The sequence below is a fragment of the Petaurus breviceps genome, unplaced genomic scaffold (assembly GCF_028583685.1).
Source record: "Petaurus breviceps papuanus isolate PSGF00001 unplaced genomic scaffold, PetGlider_PUasm1.0 90510, whole genome shotgun sequence".
NCBI lineage: Eukaryota > Metazoa > Chordata > Mammalia > Diprotodontia > Petauridae > Petaurus > Petaurus breviceps.
The window spans coordinates 2,590,113-2,609,366 of record NW_027187267.1 but is presented as its reverse complement, the minus strand read 5'-3'; the positions used below and the strand labels follow the sequence as shown (position 1 = coordinate 2,609,366).

The 19,254-nt window shown below is 44.3% G+C and overlaps 1 protein-coding gene across 1 annotated transcript in view; it reads right to left on the bottom strand.

Annotated features, from left to right (window-relative positions):
• CADM3 (cell adhesion molecule 3) overlaps positions 1 to 18,416 on the bottom strand; it is a 40,090-nt gene extending 21,674 nt beyond the window's left edge. The window contains exon 1 of the mRNA XM_069062864.1: positions 18,170 to 18,416. Coding sequence (XP_068918965.1) covers positions 18,170 to 18,251 — 82 coding nt within the window. The 5' untranslated portion in view covers positions 18,252 to 18,416. The remainder of the gene's footprint in view (positions 1 to 18,169) is intronic.
• Between the last annotated feature and the right edge of the window lie 838 nt (positions 18,417 to 19,254).

The following is a 19,254-nucleotide window of genomic DNA, read 5'->3' as shown; positions in this document are numbered from 1 at the left end:
CTCTCTCTCTCTCTCTCTCTCTCTCTCTCTCTCTCTCTCTCTCTCTCCATAATCACAGGCTTGCTGCCATGGTAGTACTTGATTAAATAGCCCCACTTCCACTATTGATTGGAGAGAAGCAAGTTTACCGAGTAATATTGGATGCTGCTGATGTCAATGATGATGATGATGATGATGATGATGATGATGATTCAGCATTTCTCAACACCTTATTAACAACATTTTCTACTTGTTATTCCTCACGACTACCCTGACAGGTGGGTGAGCAGTATTATCTCCAAGGAAGAAAGGTGATGGGGGCTGAGGCTGAGAATAGAGAAAGGGCCCTTCTTTTAGATATGACTCCCCCACTGTGACTGGTACAGTCTTAGGTGCTCCCTGCCTAGATGATCTCATCCTCTTTCCTGACCTCAACTTCTTAAGATCTGAGGAGGTGAGAAAAGCAGGCATGCAAAAATCAGGATTAGGACTAATCCTCAGGTCTTTTGCTTATTTCCTGAATCAAGCTTCTCTTTGCCTTCTGCTCTTCTTCTTTGTAAACCTCCTGTCAACATCTTTGCGAGATAGGGTCTAACTTATTCTCTGCCTTATTCTGCAAGCACTGACTGAGGAGATTATTTGTAGATTGATAAGAATGAGACAATCCTTAGCAATCATGGTGGTCTGAGCTACCTTTAAGGATGACAGGTTGGCATAATGGAAAAGGCATAAGATTAGGAGTCAATGGGCTTCTAATTCTGGCTAGATTACTTACATACATACACTATCTATGTATCTATCTATCTGGAGATCTCCTGGAGAAAAATTACTTAAACACTTTGGATTTCCATTTCCTCCTCCTGACTAGATGATCTCTAATGTTCCTATCAGCTCTAAATCTACTATCCTATGAACTGTTTGGGCCAGAGGGTTTTCATATACACAAAATGGTCTGTAGCTACTCTATGGTCAACTATGGATGTTATCACCATATACTGTTTCATTAATCTTCCCCTGGCAGGGCTTAGTGCCAAAATAGTCCCTTTCTTCTTATCTCTTTCCTCCATTTTCCTATCTTCTTATCACTTTCCTCCATTTCCAGGTATCCTAGACATTTAGTGCCCCAAATGAAAGCCAGGTCCATATGAAGAGACAGTCATTTTGCCATCTGGGATATTCTGTCTTTCCACTTGCATTTCCTTCCATTCATGTCTTAGCTTGGGGATATGCTTTTCTTCCCTCATAGGCAGCAGGATCTCCTAAAGGATCTCCTTATTTCAGCTCAGATGCACTTCAGCTAAAACACATTTCAACATTGTCATACTTCAGTTGCCAGCCTCTCTGACCCAAGGTCCCTTCCCTCTGCTCCCCTTTCTAACTGGGATGCTAAGGTCTTCGTCCTTCTTGTTTCCTCCACCTTCTTTACACTGTTAGATGCTCCCTGGTTCTCTCTCCCCAGTTTTGTTTATTGTTTTCTCTCTGGCTACCAGGACTCTCTGGGGCCTAAAGTTCTATTCTCCCTCCTCTCTGCTTCTGGGAGGTATAGAAGGCATCTGGAAAGGTAGCTGGTAAATAGGGGTGGTGATTTGCATTGCCTCTTGGTTAAGCTCTGGGTTTGGAACTTGCCCTGAACCTGATGCAGCATAGAATCCCATAAGCCTCTAGGTTTGTTCCAGCCTCTCTGTTCTGGGCTTTTAACAATATAGTAAAAACAGACCAGCTGAATGATGCCCACCCTCCTCATTCCAGAAACCAGAAATAATTTTAGCTGTAAGAGTACAGAATTTTAATCCTTAATTCGGACCTGGAACTGTCCCAACCTTTCAGAGAGAGGTCTTCCTAACCATTATAAATCTGAATCAGGAAAGGTTTTCTGGGATCCCTCCAGAACTGACTATTCTGCACTGGGCCACATCAGATTCCCAGGCTATCCTAGAGCCAGGTCAAAGGAGTAGGGAAGGGGAAGGAAATAAACATTTATTTAGCACTTATGTGCCGGGCACTGTGCTAAGTACTTTTAAAAAATATTATTTCATCTGATCCTCACAACAAACCTGCAAAGTAGGTACTATTATTATCCCCATTTTAAAGTTGAAGAAACTGAGGCAAAAAGTTAAGTAACTTGCCCATGATCATACATCTAGTAAGAGTTTGAGGCCAGATTTTATCTCAGTTCTTCAAATTTTTAGGCTCAACATCCTATCCACTATGCCACCAGATGCTTCTAATGTTTATCTAATACTCAATATTCTTTCGTCATATCACCAGGTAGTTGCCAGTGCACCAAGAACAAAATAACCAAATCTCAGCATTGCAAGGGAACCTTACAGGCCAGTTGGTCATTCTACTTTTGAATAGACCTAATGGTTGAAAATTTTTTTTCATGTTTCAAACCAAAATCGGTCATGATGTAACTTCCTCCTATTGCTCCTAGTTTTATCCTTTGTAATATAATCTAATTTCCAACCCTACAGATCATCTTTTCTCCTGACCCTTAGTCTCACTCACCTCCAACAGATCTTTGAAAATAAATCCTTCTGTTCTTCTATTGCAGAGGTTTTGGAGTTCCCCTCTAGACTCATTTCACTCACTCCCCTCTCCTTTTCTGACCCCTGACCTTCTCCATTCTCTGTAATCATCCTTTAATTCAGTTCAACTCAACAAATGTTTTAAGTGCCCAATCTACATTTGCAGGAGGGGGTAGAGAAGAGTTTTCTTCCCTAGTATTCCCTACACCAATAAAGTCACTTCCCCTCTATCCTTCAATAAATTAGGGTATTTTGCTAATTTAGATAAGTTTTGGATTCTGGTTGTTGAGTCATTTTCAGTCATGTCAACTCTTTGTGACTCTATTTGGGGTTTTCTTGGCAAAAACACTGGAGTAGTTTGCCATTTCCTTCTCCAGTTCATTTTACATATAAAGAAACTGAGGTAAACAGAGTTAAGAGATCTGCCTATGATCACAGAACTAGTATTTGTCTGAGGCCAGAACTGAATCCAGGAGGATGAGCCTTCCTAACTCAAGGCCCAGCACTCTATCTACTGCCCCAAAATTTAATACTATAAATATGAAATTAGATAGTGGTTCTTCACCCTAAAACATTAGTCTAGTATAAGAGATATGACCTGTACAGAAAGATCCATATATAATTCTAGGGGAAATTTGAGGAGAGACAGTTCACTTCTACCTGGGGTAGAATAGGGGCTTCATGGTGGAAGTAGAAGTTGAGTAGAAGCTTGAAAGAAAGGAATGATTTCAACAGGTAGACTAGCACGTGGAATTTACTTCAGGCATCTGAGGACAAGGTAAACAAAGGCACAGAAAGGAGAAAGGAGAATGAGAATGGGGGAAGCCAAAGAGTTCAGCTTGATGTGAACATAAAGTATGTAAAGAGGAGCACTCTGAAATAAGACTCTAGGAGTGGGTTGGATCCAGATTATGGAAGGCTCATGATTTTTTACTTTGTTCCATAGGCAAATGGAGAGTGATTGCTTAGACAGTGGTGTGAAGTGTGGCTTAGAGTGGGGAGAGATGGAGGCAGGGAGACCAGAAGCCTATTTGTGGTAGGCCAAAGTAAGAGGTAATGAGAACCTGGACTGGGGGGAGGCAGTGGGAGTAACAGAGGGAGAATCTTCCAGATATTTGAGGGGGTGGATTTGGCAGGGCTGGGCAACTCACTGAATGTGGGAGGGAAAGTCAAGGTAAGAGTCAAAGATGACTCAGGTTTTAAGCTTAGAAGAATGGTAGTGAGACAATCATAGATAGAGATGAAAGGCATTTTAGAGGCCATCCAGCACAATGTCCTCATCTTTTAGAAAAGGTGAAGTACTTTGCCCAAGGCCAACCAGGTGGGTAGGATTTGAACCCAAGTCCTTTGGTTCCAAGGCCAGGGTATCCCCTCCACCCCCACTATACCACATAACCTCTCATAGGTAGAAACAGAGAAGTTAGAAAAAGGGTCAGGTTTTCAGGGGAAGATAAGTTCTGTTTTATACCTTTTTCTTCAGGCCTTTTAAATTTCTAAGTTCACGGAGGGACTAATTAGTGTGATTTCATCCCTGATAGTACCACCCCACCATTTTCTTTGGTAGGTCATGACAAAGAGTGTTGTGGGGTACTGTAGATCTTCTGTACCTTGGGAGTTTTTTCCTAAAGATCTCAGCTCCTGAAGAGGAAGAGGCCAGAGAACAAAACTGTCCTAGTATCCTTAGAAACTAGCATGGGTGAGGAAGAAAGAATTTGTATAAGGAGAGGGAGAGAGACATACAGAGAAAGGTACAGAGACAGAGAGAGTCAGAGAGATAGAGAGAAACAGACAAAGATGGAGGGGAGAGAGAAGTCAGAAAAAGAAAGAGCAATTGAAAGAGAGACAGACAGAAAGGGACAGAGACAAACAGAAGCAGTGAAACAGAAATAGAGAGATATAGGCAGAGAAAGAGAGACAGAGGGAGAGAGAAGCAAATAGAAAGATATACAGATGGAGACAAGGACAGAGAGAATCGGACACAGAGAGACAGACAGAAACAGAGAAACAGACAAAGATAGAAGGACAGAGAGTCCAGCAAAAGAGAGAGAATAATTGGGAGACAGACAGAAAGTGACAGAGACAAACAGATGCAGAGAAACAGAAATAGAGGGACAGAGACAGGCAAAGATAGAAACAAGGACGGAGAGAAACAGACAGAAGGAAAGACAGACATAGTCTGTCTATAAGAGATAGACACAGAGACAGAGAGAGATAGAGACACAAAGATAGAGATAAAGGAACAGACAGGAAAAGAAAGAGATAGAGAGACACAGAGAGATAGAGAGATAGAGAAAGGTAGAGGGACAGAGAGATAAGCAGACAGAAATATACAGACAGTGACAGAAATAGAAACAGAGATATAGAGACAGAGCTAGAGAGATAGACAGAGAGAAGAAAGAGAAACAGATAGGCAGAAAAAGAGAGAACAATGGAGAGAGATGGAGACCAAAGAGGGATGGAGGGGAGAGAAAAAGAGAAGGAGAGAGAGAGAGAGGATGAGGCGATAGATTACTGGACAGATTGTGAAGTGGGAGCTGGATTGGAGCATAAGGGGTAAAAAGAAGCAGAGGAGAATGTCCTATTCTTGAGAAAGAGAGAGAACTACACAGAGGCAGGAGTGGGCTTCCAGTAGGCTGACAGAGGGGCCTTCTCAGAGCTTGCCTAAGACTCAGAGAAGCAGAGACAGGGAGGTGGGTGGCAGGGAAGGAGGTGGGGACAGCTGTTACTTTGATTTTCCATTTAATTAGTATTCTCAGGGGCTTGGATCTGGGAGAGAATCCTGGACTAGCTCCCTTGAGGGCAGTCACTCCCAGCTAGGCCAGAGCTGGGTGAGGACTTTGCATCTGAGACCCAAGGGGAAAGGTATTTACACATTCCTCAGCAGAATGACTCACTTGCTTCAGTGACTTTCTTCCAGGCCTGAGCTTTATTACTGCAGCATCCCAAACCACTATTCTACCTTTGGAGGCTAAGTTTGGGTATCCCATAAGGGATGGGTATGTGAGCAACAAGAATTGGGGGAGTAGTGGAGTGGGGATTACCTCTCTCCCTCCACCCCCAAACCAATGCATGCATATATATACACACACAAATTTTTAAGTCTTAGGTCCAAGCAGAAGTACAGCTCATTTCAGACCCGGCACCTTAATTCCACTCTAAGATAGGAGACATGAATTAAGATAAGAATAAATCTGAATTCTAGATTGGCACCAAAACCAACACAATGTCTGAAGTATCCTTAATCATCCTTTCCCTCTGGTTTTGTTTAACTATTCATATTGAGTCACTGTGGGAGCTTGGTCAGATATCACCACCCTGAGGTGGGTAATGACATATAATAGAGTTCAATGTGGAAGGAGCTTGGATTAGAATACAGGGTCCAGTACAAATGGCTAAATATTTGTGGAACATCACTATGCAAGATCCTTAGAGTTGCCACCTCTCAGACCCTTTTTTATTTCCATCCATGTCTACTGGTGTTCCAGAACAAGTACCTTGATATACAGAGAAAAGATGGGAAAATGTGGAATGGGAAAGAATCAGGTAAACCTTGAGAAATCTGAGGAAGTAAGCAAGAGCAGCTTGTCTTTAAGTATGAAGACCCAGACAACAGCAGTTGCACATCGGTTTTCTTCCCTCATCTGCCCATCTGGAATTGAGGCTTGTTGCGGAGGAATAACCATCTTTGCTACTTCTGATACTACCACTGTTGTTTTTCCCCGTCCTCCTTTCCTAACTGGTCATTACATGTTGCATAAACAATGTTTTGTACAAGATGGCTCTCAGCATGCATCATGGCTATGCTTATTTGTCTCTTTATCTCCCATTAGCCTGTAAGCTCCATGAGGGCAGGGACTATATTCTGTCTAGATTTTATGTATTATCTACCACCTTACTGCATATTTTACAATTTTTTTTCAGTTGAATTGTATATTCTTCTCTGTCTTCCCATGACACTTATATACTCCAATCCAGGAATCCCACCTTTCTGCCAGGCAAACATCTTTTCTTCCTTACCCTCTTACCTCTAGACTCATTTCACTCACTCCCCTCTCCTCACCTCTTCCTTACCCTCTTACCAAATTTCCACATGTTTTCTAATCCAGTCCTGTGTCTTGACCCGGATAGAGCCTTCTTTGCATGATTACCCAAAGAAGATCCTTTTATCTGAAGAAATTCAATTCATCAAGCACTTATTAAATGCTTACTATGTGCCAAGTCCAGTATTAGACTGGGAATTAAGTGGCTCTCACTGTAAGCTCCCTCTCCTGGATGATGCAGGATTCACAGTCTCTTCCTCCAGGCCACCAATGCAGGGATTCTTAACCCTTTGTGTGTCATGGACCCCTTTGGCAGTTTGCCTCAGTTTTCTCATCTGTAAAATAAGCTGGAGAAGGAAATGACTGACTACTCCAGTATCTTTGCCAAGAAAATCCCAAATAGGGTCATGAAGAGTCAGACATCACTGAAAAATTACAGAACAATGAAAAATGGATCCCTACAGGGGTGGCTAGGTGGCACAGTGAATAGAGCACTGGCCCTGGAGTCAGGAGGACCTGAGTTCAAATATGAACTCAGACACTTAACACTTACTAGCCATGTGACCTTGGACAAGTCACTTAACCCCAGTTACCCCTCCAAAAAAAAACCAACCCCAAAATATGGATCCTTACCAAGAATAATGTTTTAAATGCATAAACTAAAATACATAGGATTACAAAGGAAACCAATAATATTGGTATACAGATATCAAAATATTTTTTAAATGAAACTAAACAGAATAATCACCTTCCTATCCCCAAACAAGTTTACAAATCCCAGGTTAAGAAACATTGATATAAAGGATTATCTCTTCTACAAAGGGTCCATTCTGCTTCAGAAAGTGGTCCCCACTCCATCTATGGAGATAAGGACAAAGTTGGTTTGAAACAGCTATATTGTATCAATAATGAAAATTTGAGAGACCCCTAGTAATTTTACATTTGTGTGGGAGTATGGAACAAAGGAGATAAATGATTAAATGCAGTTTCTTTTGAAAGATATCATCCTGAGGACTATATTCCATGTAGTAGGTGCTAATGTCTGTTTCTATCATGTATAACACTGGCCCCTCACTTAAATACAAGATAGTAAGGAAGGTGTGCCCTCAGTCCCCCAAAGGGTCTGACTCTTGGATGGAGTCTGTGCTAGTTTGCCCTTGAAATTCAGAGTTGGTCAAGTCCATGATTCCCTCATGCTTACTTTTATATTCCGTTCATGCATTTCTTCCTACAAGTTCCCCCTGTTATCATATGATATGACATGACATGATGTTTTCATGTAGAGGCTCTAGAATCCAAAAGATAGCACAAAAGGGAGAATAAAGAATTGTTTTCTCTGAATCCTTTTTGGGTCTTGGCATTGAAGGCTATCACTACTGTACTTATCTCCTTTCCACCCCTTTCTCCCAAAACTGGAATGCAGACTGAGGAAAGCAAAGGAATTGACTGGCTTCAAGTGAATGGTTAAGGCATTAGGCTTCCTTTTCTTCATTTCTCAGGGCAAGGTGATGTTCCTGATTTTCCTGACCCTGAACTGGAGGTAAATGAGCCAAAGGTGGTATAATGAGCAATCAATAGATAATTAATAGGAGCCTGACAGAAGAAGGGAAACATGAGTCTTCAGAAGAGAGAACATTTTAGCCTGTGTCTTCTCATTCTCCACTGATCTCTTGTCTCCTACAGACCTCTAGGTAAAGGCATCAGGTGGGTCATGAGAGGGTTAAAAAACCTCAAAGAGAAGAGACTATAGATTTATGGTTAGGAAAATAGATTAGAAATGGGGTCAGTTCAAACAAAGACATGAGTTCAAACCCTGTCTTGAAAATCTAATGCCCTTGAAGGTGTCAGGAAGTTTAGGAGATGAGTGGAAGGGAGATACCCTTAGCTTCTGCTGTAACCCTAACCCTTTGTCTCCTCCTTTTGAATGCCCAAATATATCCTTGCATGAAGAAAGGGATTTTCCCTGCTTAAATGAGGAAACTGAGGTATGAAGACTGAGAGAACTGGGAATCCCACCCCAGGAACCTACACTCCAGGCTGGACCCGGACTAGTGTAAGAATTGTAATTAGGGAGGAAAGGAAATCATGAAGCCTTGGCTATATGGTTCTGATGAGGTGTGAAGATCTGGTCAGGAGGCAGAGAGCCAAGTCCATCTGGCAGTGGCAGAAACTCCAGCTTCCTTCCACATTCAACGTCATTACATAATCGACCTCCACATCTTTTGCATTGGTCCACTTCTCTCTATTCACATGGCCACTACCCCAACTCAGACACTCATCACTTCTCTTGTGGATATCTGCAATAATCTTCTAATTGGTCTCTGAGCCCCAAGTCTTTCTGCTCTCTAATCTGTCTTCCACTCAGCTGCCAAGGTGATGTTCCTAAAGCACATGCCTGATCATGCTACTTTCCTGCTCAATAATTCTAATGGCTCCCTATTACCTTTAGGAGAAAATGAAAATATTCAAAGTGTTCCATTACCTAACTGTGACCTAGCTTTCTGGATTACACATCACTGCCCTTCATACCCTCTGTGGCTCAACCAAACTGGTTTTCTTGCTGTTCCTCATGCATTAAATTCCATCTTCTGTCCCTTTAGCCAGGCTTTCCCACACACCTGTAATTTCCTCCCTCCTTACTTCTACCTCTTAAATCCATAGCTTTATTCAAAACTCATGTTCAAATGCCATCTCCTGAGGCCTTTCCTGGTCTTGCTAGTGTCCTGTTTCTAAATCATACTGTATTGATTTTGCATGTGTTTTCTATATACTTTTACATATATATGTATATATGTATATATATATGTATATATGTATATATATATATATATATATATATGTTTGCTCCTCTAGATTATGAGCTTCTTGAGGGCAGGGGTCACTTTTTTAGTCTTTGAATTCCTAATACTTGTGTTTAATAAAATCTTGTTGATTGATGGATTTAAACATGGTTTAAATGATAAAAAATTGGAACACGGATTAAGGAAATATCAACTAAGTTTTATTCAAGAACCTGGTTTTTGGGATCATACAGGATATATACTCCAAACCATTTGTTTCTGTTCAAGGTGGCTACGAGGGTGAAACCATGATTCAGGGTAATGATATTTTTCTACCAGGCTTTTAACATATTTCAGTCTTTTACCACCCACTCTGATACTTCCTTGTATGCATCCTTTGTTTTTAGTTCCTATGGTTTCCTGTGAGTTGGATAGAAATATGACAGCAAGCGATGATAGACATTTGACCAGCCTGACAGGACAGTTGGGAGAACCTCATTGTGATGCCTCAGGTGAGGCTGCATGTAGAAGTATGAGAAGTCCTCCTTTCGGGCCTGCGTTTGTATATTAGTAGTTACTGCATGCATATGCATGGTGCCATCTGTCTGCTACCCACAGCCCCTGGGCCAGATTCATGCTGTCTTGCTTTTAATCCATCTGTGAAGGAACATGAGTAAAAGGTTCTGAGGCTGAAGATGGCATGCATGACAGTGGCAGGGATAGTGTGGTACAAGGGAAAGAGTTTTAGATTTAGAATCAGAGGACTTGGGTTCCAGTCCTGCTTCTGTTGCTTATTACCTGTGTGATATTGGGCAAGTCCTTGTACCTCCCAGGGCTTCAATTTCCTCATTTCTAAAACAAAGGAATTGAACCAGATGGCTTCTAAGATGTCTTCCAATTCTAAATCTGTGATCCCATGATTATGAGGCAGCTAAGTGGCACAGTGGATAGAACACTGGGCCTGAGTTCAAACTTTGCCTCAGATACTTACTAGGTGTGGGCAAGTTATTTAACTTCATTTTCATTTAAGTTTCCTCAACTATAAAATGGGGATAATAATAACATCTCTTTCTCAGAGTTGTTGTGGGGATCAAATGAGATATTTATAAAGCACTTAACACAGTGCCTGGGATATAGTAGGCACTTAATAAATGTTTTCCTTTTTCCTTCTTCCTATGTACCTATGACCTCTTAAGACCTCGAATTTCCTGTTTTGTTATCTTTTTCTCCAGTTTTGTACTTCTTAGCACTTTTTTTTTTTTTGCTATATGACTTTCATGAGACTAGATAGATCTGTGTGCCTGGGTTGGGTTTTTTGTTTGTTTGTTTGTTTTGTTTTGTTCATCTCTTCCTAGTAGATTGGGATCAGGACCACAAAAGAGATTCCATCCTAGCTTTGGGCAGCACTGGTTAGATAGAAATGCCTGCATTAGGAGAGAGGACAGAACCATGGAGAATAGTAGGGAGAGAGTACCACAAAGGTGGAGGCAGTACCATGGAGAGCTCAGAGCACCACTAGTTTGTCTGGAAGCTGAGCAAAGTGGAAAACTTGGAGAGAGGGGCAGCCAGCTGTGCCAGGCTGTTAATACTGAAAGAACTGACAGCAGGGGCTGCCTCCAGGCTCCACATAACACCTATCATTTCATTCAAGTCTCCTGAAGTTTCTTGTTTGATCCCATAAAATGTATTCCCAATTGAGTTATACCCAGATGTGAAGAACACACCAATAGGTTAATTTAGTTTAAGGGTAATATCAGTCAGTCAACTAGCATTTATTAAGTACTATGTGCCCAGACACGGTGCTAAGCACTGGGGAGACAAAGAAAGGCAAAAAATAGTGATGCTCTCAGGGAGATCACAATTTAATGGAAGAGAAAACATACAAGAAATTTTGTACAAATAAGATTGTTAGGGGTCATCAAAGAGGGAGGGCATTAAGATCTTTAAGGAGATGGGAAAGGCTCCCTGTAGAAGGTGGGATTTTAACTGAGATTTGAAAGAAGCCAGGAGGCAGACAGGAAGGAGAAGAGTTACAGTTATGGGGAATAGTCAGTGAAAGTGCTGGAGTCCAGAAATGGAGTACCTTGTGGGAGGAACAGCAAGGAGGTATGTGTCACTGTATCAAAGAATTCCTGGAGGGGAGTAAGGTGTAAGACTGAGAAGGTAGGAGCGGTCCAGGTTATGAAGAAAATTTTACATTTTATCTTGAAGGTGATAGGGAGTCACTAAATTTCATTCAACATGGGAATGATATGGTCAGATTTGTACTTTGATCACTTTGACAGCTGAGGGAAGGATGGATTGGAGGGGGAGAGTTGTGAGGCAGCAGACTATTGTAATATTCTTTGTATGAGCTGATGAAAGCCTGTACAAGGGTGGTAGTAGTGTCAGAGGAGGGGGGGGTATATGAGAAATGTTAGAGAAAGGGCTGGATTTGACAACTAATTAGATATAGGGGTGGTGAGAGTAAGTAGTTGAGGATGACACCTAGGTGTGAACCTCTGTCACTGGGAAGACGGTGGCACCTCAGATGGTAATGGGGAAGTTAAGAAAAGGGGAGAGTTTGGGTAGAAAGATAATTAGTTCAGTTTTGGACATTGGAGTTTAAGATATCTTTGGAACATCCATTTTGAGATGTAGTAGATGAGTCTTAACTTACTTCAAGTGACATGTAGCGCTAGGATAATATTCCTCTTTGAGGAAGAAGTTCAGAGGCAACCTCTTAGTGACACCACAGAAACATCAGGGTACTCTGGAGTCCTACATTGTGAATCACCATCATACATATCTCACAGGATGGGGCCACCATGATGTACTCTGGTAATGTCCTCAGCATTTCAGAGGATGATCCAGACTGGGGAACGGTAAAGTTCATTCACGGAATACAGGGAATGGTTGCCTCTCCTAAGGAAGGAACACTAGCTACAATTGGTGAAAGGTATCATGCCATATAAATATCAATCAGCTGGAGGAACTGGGGGAGTTTAGCTTTGAAATGACATAGGATATTTTATCACTATTTTACTGATTCCTTCTGGCATAAGTCTCACCCTCTTGGCTCTTTATTGACTGTTATATTTATGTACCTTTATAAGAATTTCCACAAGTCAGTATAACTATTCTAGAAATTTGTTAAAAAAAAATTCTGGAAAGCAATTGGGAGTCATGCAAATAAAGTGAATAAAATATCCATATTCTTTGCCTAAGAAATTCCATTGCTAGGTATATACCCTATAGCAGTCATTAGGGGAAAAAAAGGCTCCACATACACCAAAATATTTATAGCAACACTTTTTGTAGTACCAAAAATGGAAACAAAGTAGATAGAGAGTGATGAAGAATAGCTAAACAAATTGTGGTACACGAATGCAATGGAATATTACAGTACTGTAACAAACAATGATCATGATGAATATAGAGAAGGATGGACAGACTTACATGAACTGATGAAGAGTGAAATAAACAGAGCTAGGAAAACAATACACACATTGAATTTATTAATGTAAACGGAAAGAACATCAACCATAAAACAAGTGAAGATGGATGCTGAAAAATTATAATGAATATGGTTGGCCCTTGAGAACAGATATGGAAAAAAATACTTCTCTCCTGCCTCTTTCCAAAGGTGGTGAGTCAACAGGGTTGGAACATTGCAAGTAATGTCAATTTTTTTTTTCTAATGTATTGATTGTTTTTTGCTAATTTTGTTCTTCAAAGCCTTTTTTCTTTTTTCTATAAAGCCTCTGTCATAAGGGATTGCTCTTGGGAAAGGGGGAGGGGAAACAATATGGGAGAATCTAGGTGATATAAAAGCAAGGATATTAATAAAAACCTATTTTAAAGAGTCTACAGAAGTAGTTGATTTCCCCAAAACTAGTGTGACACCAACCTTGACATTAAAATCAGTTGTTGCTTATTATTGACTGGAAGTCTCATTAACAGAAGGCCTGTAGCCAAGAGTTAAACAGGAAGTGACAAATATCAAGAAGATATGAATAGAAAGCATTTTCAAAGTTCTGAATGTGCCCTTAAGGTTATTATCAATCAGCATGGACCTGACCCAGCCCAAGACCTGCATTCAAGGGGTGAAGAGAAATTTGCAACTGGATTATCACCCTTAGCTGAAATTTTTTTTTATCATAATTGAGGTAACAGAGGAGGGACAGCTGAACTGAATTGAGAAACAATAAAGAGTCATGCTACCAATCACAGCCCCAGGTGTCTAAATCCTCTAGGAAGGGTTGTAAAATTCTCCCCAGAGTATGGGCAAAGGAAGAGGTGACTCCAAGTTTGGCTTCACATATTCTCCTGGCTGCTCTGATCAAGAGGAAACTAATAGCTCATATAGGAACTTGTGGAGTAATAGTCCTAAGAAAACTAGAAGTGTATTTGCCTAGTTTGCTGTCTTTCAGTAATCAGTGCACAAAGATGGGGCTTATTTGTGGTCAAAGTTATATAGGAACTGAACTAGTTATATAATGAGGATTTTTAAAGAGGTAGCCTTGGTTCTGGGCTTAGAGTTTCTCTGATAGAAGAGCTTGGGAGAAAGTCAGAAGGGAGTAAGATGCCAAGCACATACATAGTTTTCAATCTGTTTGCTTTGACCATCAGACTTGAGGAAATCATGAGAATCAACAGTCCTGCCTATCTTCAAGGAGAAGTTAAGATAAAATTTGCATTACAGCTTTTGGCAATGAAACTGTCCTTCCACAACAAGTATTCCTGGTCCTATGTAGGGTAGTCTATACCAGAAAGGCTGGTTCTACCTGGGTCAAATTAGGCCTCTGATATGGAGAGTATCTTTGTTCAGTACTCATCTTCCCTATGCTAAGGAATATTCCTCCTGCATCCAATGAGTAGAAAGATCATCCTCCAGGGGCTGTGCCTATGACAAGAAACAGGGTGGTGAAGTGTTGCCAAATAGCTCTGTGGGCAGGGCTGGCTGGGCCCACCCTTGCGCACTGGGCATGTTCTCTACACTGGGAACCTGGCCAGAGGGCTGCAGAATGGACAGCAATGGACAGAAGGTCAGCAAGCTGGGAGAAAGGTGGTGCAGGGTGCAGTGCAGCATAAGGCAGAGTTGCTTCTTTGAACCTTGAACCAGTTAACATGAGGCCATCCATACTATTCATTTTTTCCCCCAGATCAGCTCACAGCCTGTTAGAGACATCCTAGAGAGAAAGAACTCAGTACAGTGTTGAGCCTGGAGGGCAGCTGCAGAGAAGTGATGGCAACTTCAGGGGACTGGCAGTGCCAATCCTGCAGTTTTGAGATAGAGGGGAGGAGGCAGGTGAAAACACCATGGTCAGTTTCTGAAATGTGTTGTCATTGCCAACCATCAATCCCTGCTCAATTTTTCAAGCTTAAAAACTGCATCTCTGGGGAGCATTCAGGGCCAGAGAAGATGCAATGTTTGCATTTAGGATTCTAGGGAGACACATCTCTTCTACCCCAATCTATGTAAACACCAACATAACAAGCAGCTTGCCACCTGCCCCTCTTCCACTATTTCTCATCAACATTGCCAATTCCCTTGGCTATGGAAGTATATGCTGATATGTGGTGGTGATGTTGATCAAAATGATGGTGGTGGTGGTATGGACCTAAAGAAGTTAAAGGGTTGGAAAGTTGGGAGGGAGGAGTAATAGGAAAAAGAATGAATAAGAGATAGAAGAACCTTAAAGGCCATGTAGTCCAATCCCCTCATTTTAGATATGAGGAAATTGAGACCCAGATAGGTTAAAGAAGAATTACGTTACTTAACACAAGATTATGGCTGTTCTTAACTATTTTTAAGTTGGGGTCAGGGTTATTTTCTTTAACTCCTCCTGCCACACACACACACACACACACACACACACACACTTTATCCATAAAGTGGACATTAAAATAATAACCTGTTCCTCTATGCACTATGTTGTCCCACCTCCTTCAAGGTTGCAAGTTCCTAAGCATTAACTCCCTATATTTCTGGAACTGGTCAGCTCTTCTACCCTACACTAGTTGCTATCCTGGGCTTAGCCGATGTTAGGTATTTTACTCACCCAGTGCACTGGATGAAATGAATGACAAGCTAATAAAGAAAAGCACTTTGTTTTGTGTCATGTTCAGAAAAACAAAACAAAATAAACAAACAAAACCACCTTGGAGAATACCCATATACCAAAAGCTATCATTAGAAAAGGACATTTTTCTCCCAGCTCAGTATAAAGACTGAGCAGGAACCAAAGCCATTGACAGCAGGAACAGGAAAGTGGGATAACAGTACAACAATCACAATAAATAGCTAACATTTATAAAGTGCTTTAGTGTTTGCAAAGTGCTTTAGACATATCATCTCATTTCATTCTCACAACAGCCCTGGGAGTTTGGTACTATTATTTCACCCATTTTACAGAAGAGAAAACTAATGTCCACAGTGGTTAAGTGACTTGCCCAGTGTTACACAGCTAGTATCAGAGGCAGGATATTTGAACTCAGATGTTCCTGACTCAAAATCCAGCTCTACATACTGCCCTATCAAAAGTGATTCTCAGCAGTACAAAATAAGAGAGAAGCAATGATTTAGAGTCCCATTTACTTTTAGATTTAATTGTAGAATATTTAATACCTCCTGTCATTCCGTTTGCTACCTTTGCTGATGGGTGAAATATTCCTATATCAGATGGCCCTCAGTCACACTTGGTCATCTGCCCACACCAGGCCCTTAATAGTAGAATAGGCTAAATAAATGGTGAGCCTAAGGGCTGCTGCTGTTTCACAATCAGGGCCCAGGGAGTAAGAGTATCCTAGGCTGCACTTCTAGACATGGGCTTCTCCTGATCTCCCTTCCTCCTTTCCAAGTTAGGTCTAGTGTTCTTAGTGTAGCTCCCTAGAGGAAGGGAAAGAACTGGGAGGGGATGCTCCCCGTATGGGAGGAGGTACTGGTGTCTCCCTGGTAACCGGGACTAGAGCTGTCTTTGGGGAAGGCTGGGGATAAAAGGGGAGGAACAAGCCAACCAGTCAGGCAGGCAGCGTCTGGGAGGGGATTCCCCGGGGTCCCCGGACAGGGGGAAGCTCCTTCATCAAGATGAAGGCGGGGCTGGAGGAGGGTGCAGGGAGAGGCGGGACCAGAAGCAGACCGCTCCTCAGTATTCTTACACGTTCCCCTGGGCTCTTTTAATTCTTCCTCTTCTCAGTTCTCCCCCACCCCCCACCCCCAACCACTAACTACCCTTCTCACTCCCCGCCTCGATGCCCCGCCCTGTTGCCCTGCCCTACCGGCCATCCGGTCCGGAGTCCAGTAGTTGCTTGGACTGTCTCCTCCCCTGCGGTTCCCTCTGCTCTCCGCTGGCATCTGGCCTGGCACAACGGCCCGCCCCCCCCCCCCCCCAACCACTAACAGATGGGAATTCCCCCCCCCCCCCCCCCCCCCCCACCCCCCCCCCCCCCCATGCCTGGGCTCCACTGCTGTCCAATTCCCCCCCCTTCTCCACAATCCTCCCCTTTTTCCATTCCCCCCCCCTCCCTCACCCCCCGCCATGATAGGGATGGAGGAGATGGGACGATGCATTCCTTTACTATCTTCTCAGACCAACCTCCTTTAACGGATCTATACCTCCCCCTTTCCCCCCCTCCCCCAGCCCCATAGGCATCCTTGCGCCGCAGTTACCCCCATCTCCCTATTAACCGTGGCTTTCAGACCGCCCAGCGGTCCTCGACAAGTTGACCTACATAGCCCGACCCAGAGCGGGAGGGGCCTATCCCCACGTACCTTCACTCCTGGACAGCCTACCCTTTTTCCTCCTCCTCCCCTAGGATCCCCTTCCCACCACCTCAGGTTCATATGCCTTCCTTTCCTACCATGCGAAGGAGGTTTAGATCACCAGACTAATAGGGGGCTACCTAAGTTCCGTGGAAAGGAAGGAATCAATGCCATCTCTAACCCAGCGGAGCCCCGGGCTTTTCAGCATCCTTAGGCTCTCAGATCTTTCACAAACCCTTTCATCTGCGATCCTTGCCTCCTTATGAGTAAGATCTGACCCCCTGTTTGGGTTTCCTATAACAGCCTTTGCCTAGACTGGGTGATGTTGCAATCTTGGGTCCCAAGAGTCCCCCCACCCCTAGCCCCGTGTTGTTGTTTTGCTTCGTGAAGAAGCTCCCCCCTCCTTCCCCCACGCCCCCCTCTACAGCCTCGCCCTGTCCCCCTCCCTTGCCCGCCCGGCGGCGGGGCTGGGGGGGGGGGGGAGTAAGCGGTGGTGGCGGTGGTGGTGATGTTTGCATACAGCAGTCCGGGAAATCTTACTGGCCGCTCAGCCCCTACAGATACACATACAGACATACAGACACAACACCCCGACACACGACACACACCCTAACAGAAAACACACTGACGGAAATTCACCCCGCCCCCAACACACCCCGACACAGACATACACACAGACACTGACACAGAGACGCAGAACCAGACACCAACACAGACACACACACCCAGATATACACACGGACACCAACACACGCACACAAGAATAGAAGAAATTCTGAAATAGAAACATTGGACTCGACAGGCATACATAGATTTCGAAATACGGACACGGGGGAGGCACACACCGTTACGCCCCGGGATGCACACACCCTGAGATGCACAGAGAGAGATGCCCAAAGAGACAAGACAGTCACAAGGATAACAGCATCAGCTGGCTACTTATAACCCTGGGTACCTAACAAAGCCAACAGGCTCTCCACCTCCTCCCTGATTCCCTCCCCGCCCCTTCCTTCTCCCCCCCCCCCCCCCCCCCCCCCCCCCCCCCTCCCGGACCCTCCCCCCCCCCCCCCAACCCCTGCCGCCCCCTCCCTCACTCACCGTCCTGGGAGAGGTTGGCCCCACCGGGCGCACAGCAGCAGGCGAGCAGCAGTAGCAGGGGCAGGGCGGTGGGTGCCCCCATCGCGCTTCCCGGCCGGCTCCCTGGCTGGGCGCTGGCGAGCCTGGGTCCCCCGAGGCAGAGAGGAGGGGCGGAGGAGGGAGGGGGGTCCGATGACGGTCTTGGCGGAAAGAGCGTCCCCGAGCCGCAACGGAGCCCGGGGCCGAGGCGGGGACGGGGAGGGAGCCGGCGCTGCTGCAGTCGCGGGGATTAAATAGGGCGCTCGGAGCAGACCATTCGACTGGCGGCGGAGGGGGGGGGGACGGGGGGCTGGGCCAGGCAAAGGGGGGGAACAGGCTGCCGCATTCCTCGCTCCCCCCCCCCCCCCTCCTATTCCCCCCCACCCCTCCTGCTACCGTGGTGCGTTCCGCCTGCTCCCTCGGGAGCGCAGCCGGCCGGGCTCGGGTGTGGAGCCGAGGGAGGCAGCTGGCTCAGCAGCGGGGCTTGGGGCGCACCCCACGTCGGCCCAAAGATGCGGGAGGGGGGTCGGGTGGGGCCCGGGGCCAGCTGGCGAGAGCGGGCACTGCAGCCTTGGGCAGGGCGTGCCCACTGGCCCAGGCTAAGCCAGCTCTATCGTCCCACCCTCTTGTCCAGGTTCTGGAACTGGTGTCCCTGCAGCTTCGGGGCCCTTCCTACCAACAATCAGTGTCCTCAGCCTCTTTCCAAAAAGAATAACTAGCTACTATAATTCCTTTTCTAACGATAAACAAGCCTCCCTAGACCCTTCCTCTCCAATAGTCAGTGCCCCTAGTAGCCATCAACCCAGCAACAGTTTACTACCCTTGACAGACTCCCCCTCCTCAGCAAGCTTCCAAAGTGTTGCCTTATCACAGAAATTAGTAACCCTTCCAGAGCAACCGTACGCTCAACACATTTCTATCCAAGCATCTTCCCAAATCGTTCTCACTACAGGGGCCCAAGTTCCTCTTAAATCCAAATTCCTCTTCCAGTTTCTCCTGCTATAATCTCTTTGGGAGGCCTGTGCCCTTGTATTTTTCTGATCTGTCTTTGAAGAGCTTTTCCATCC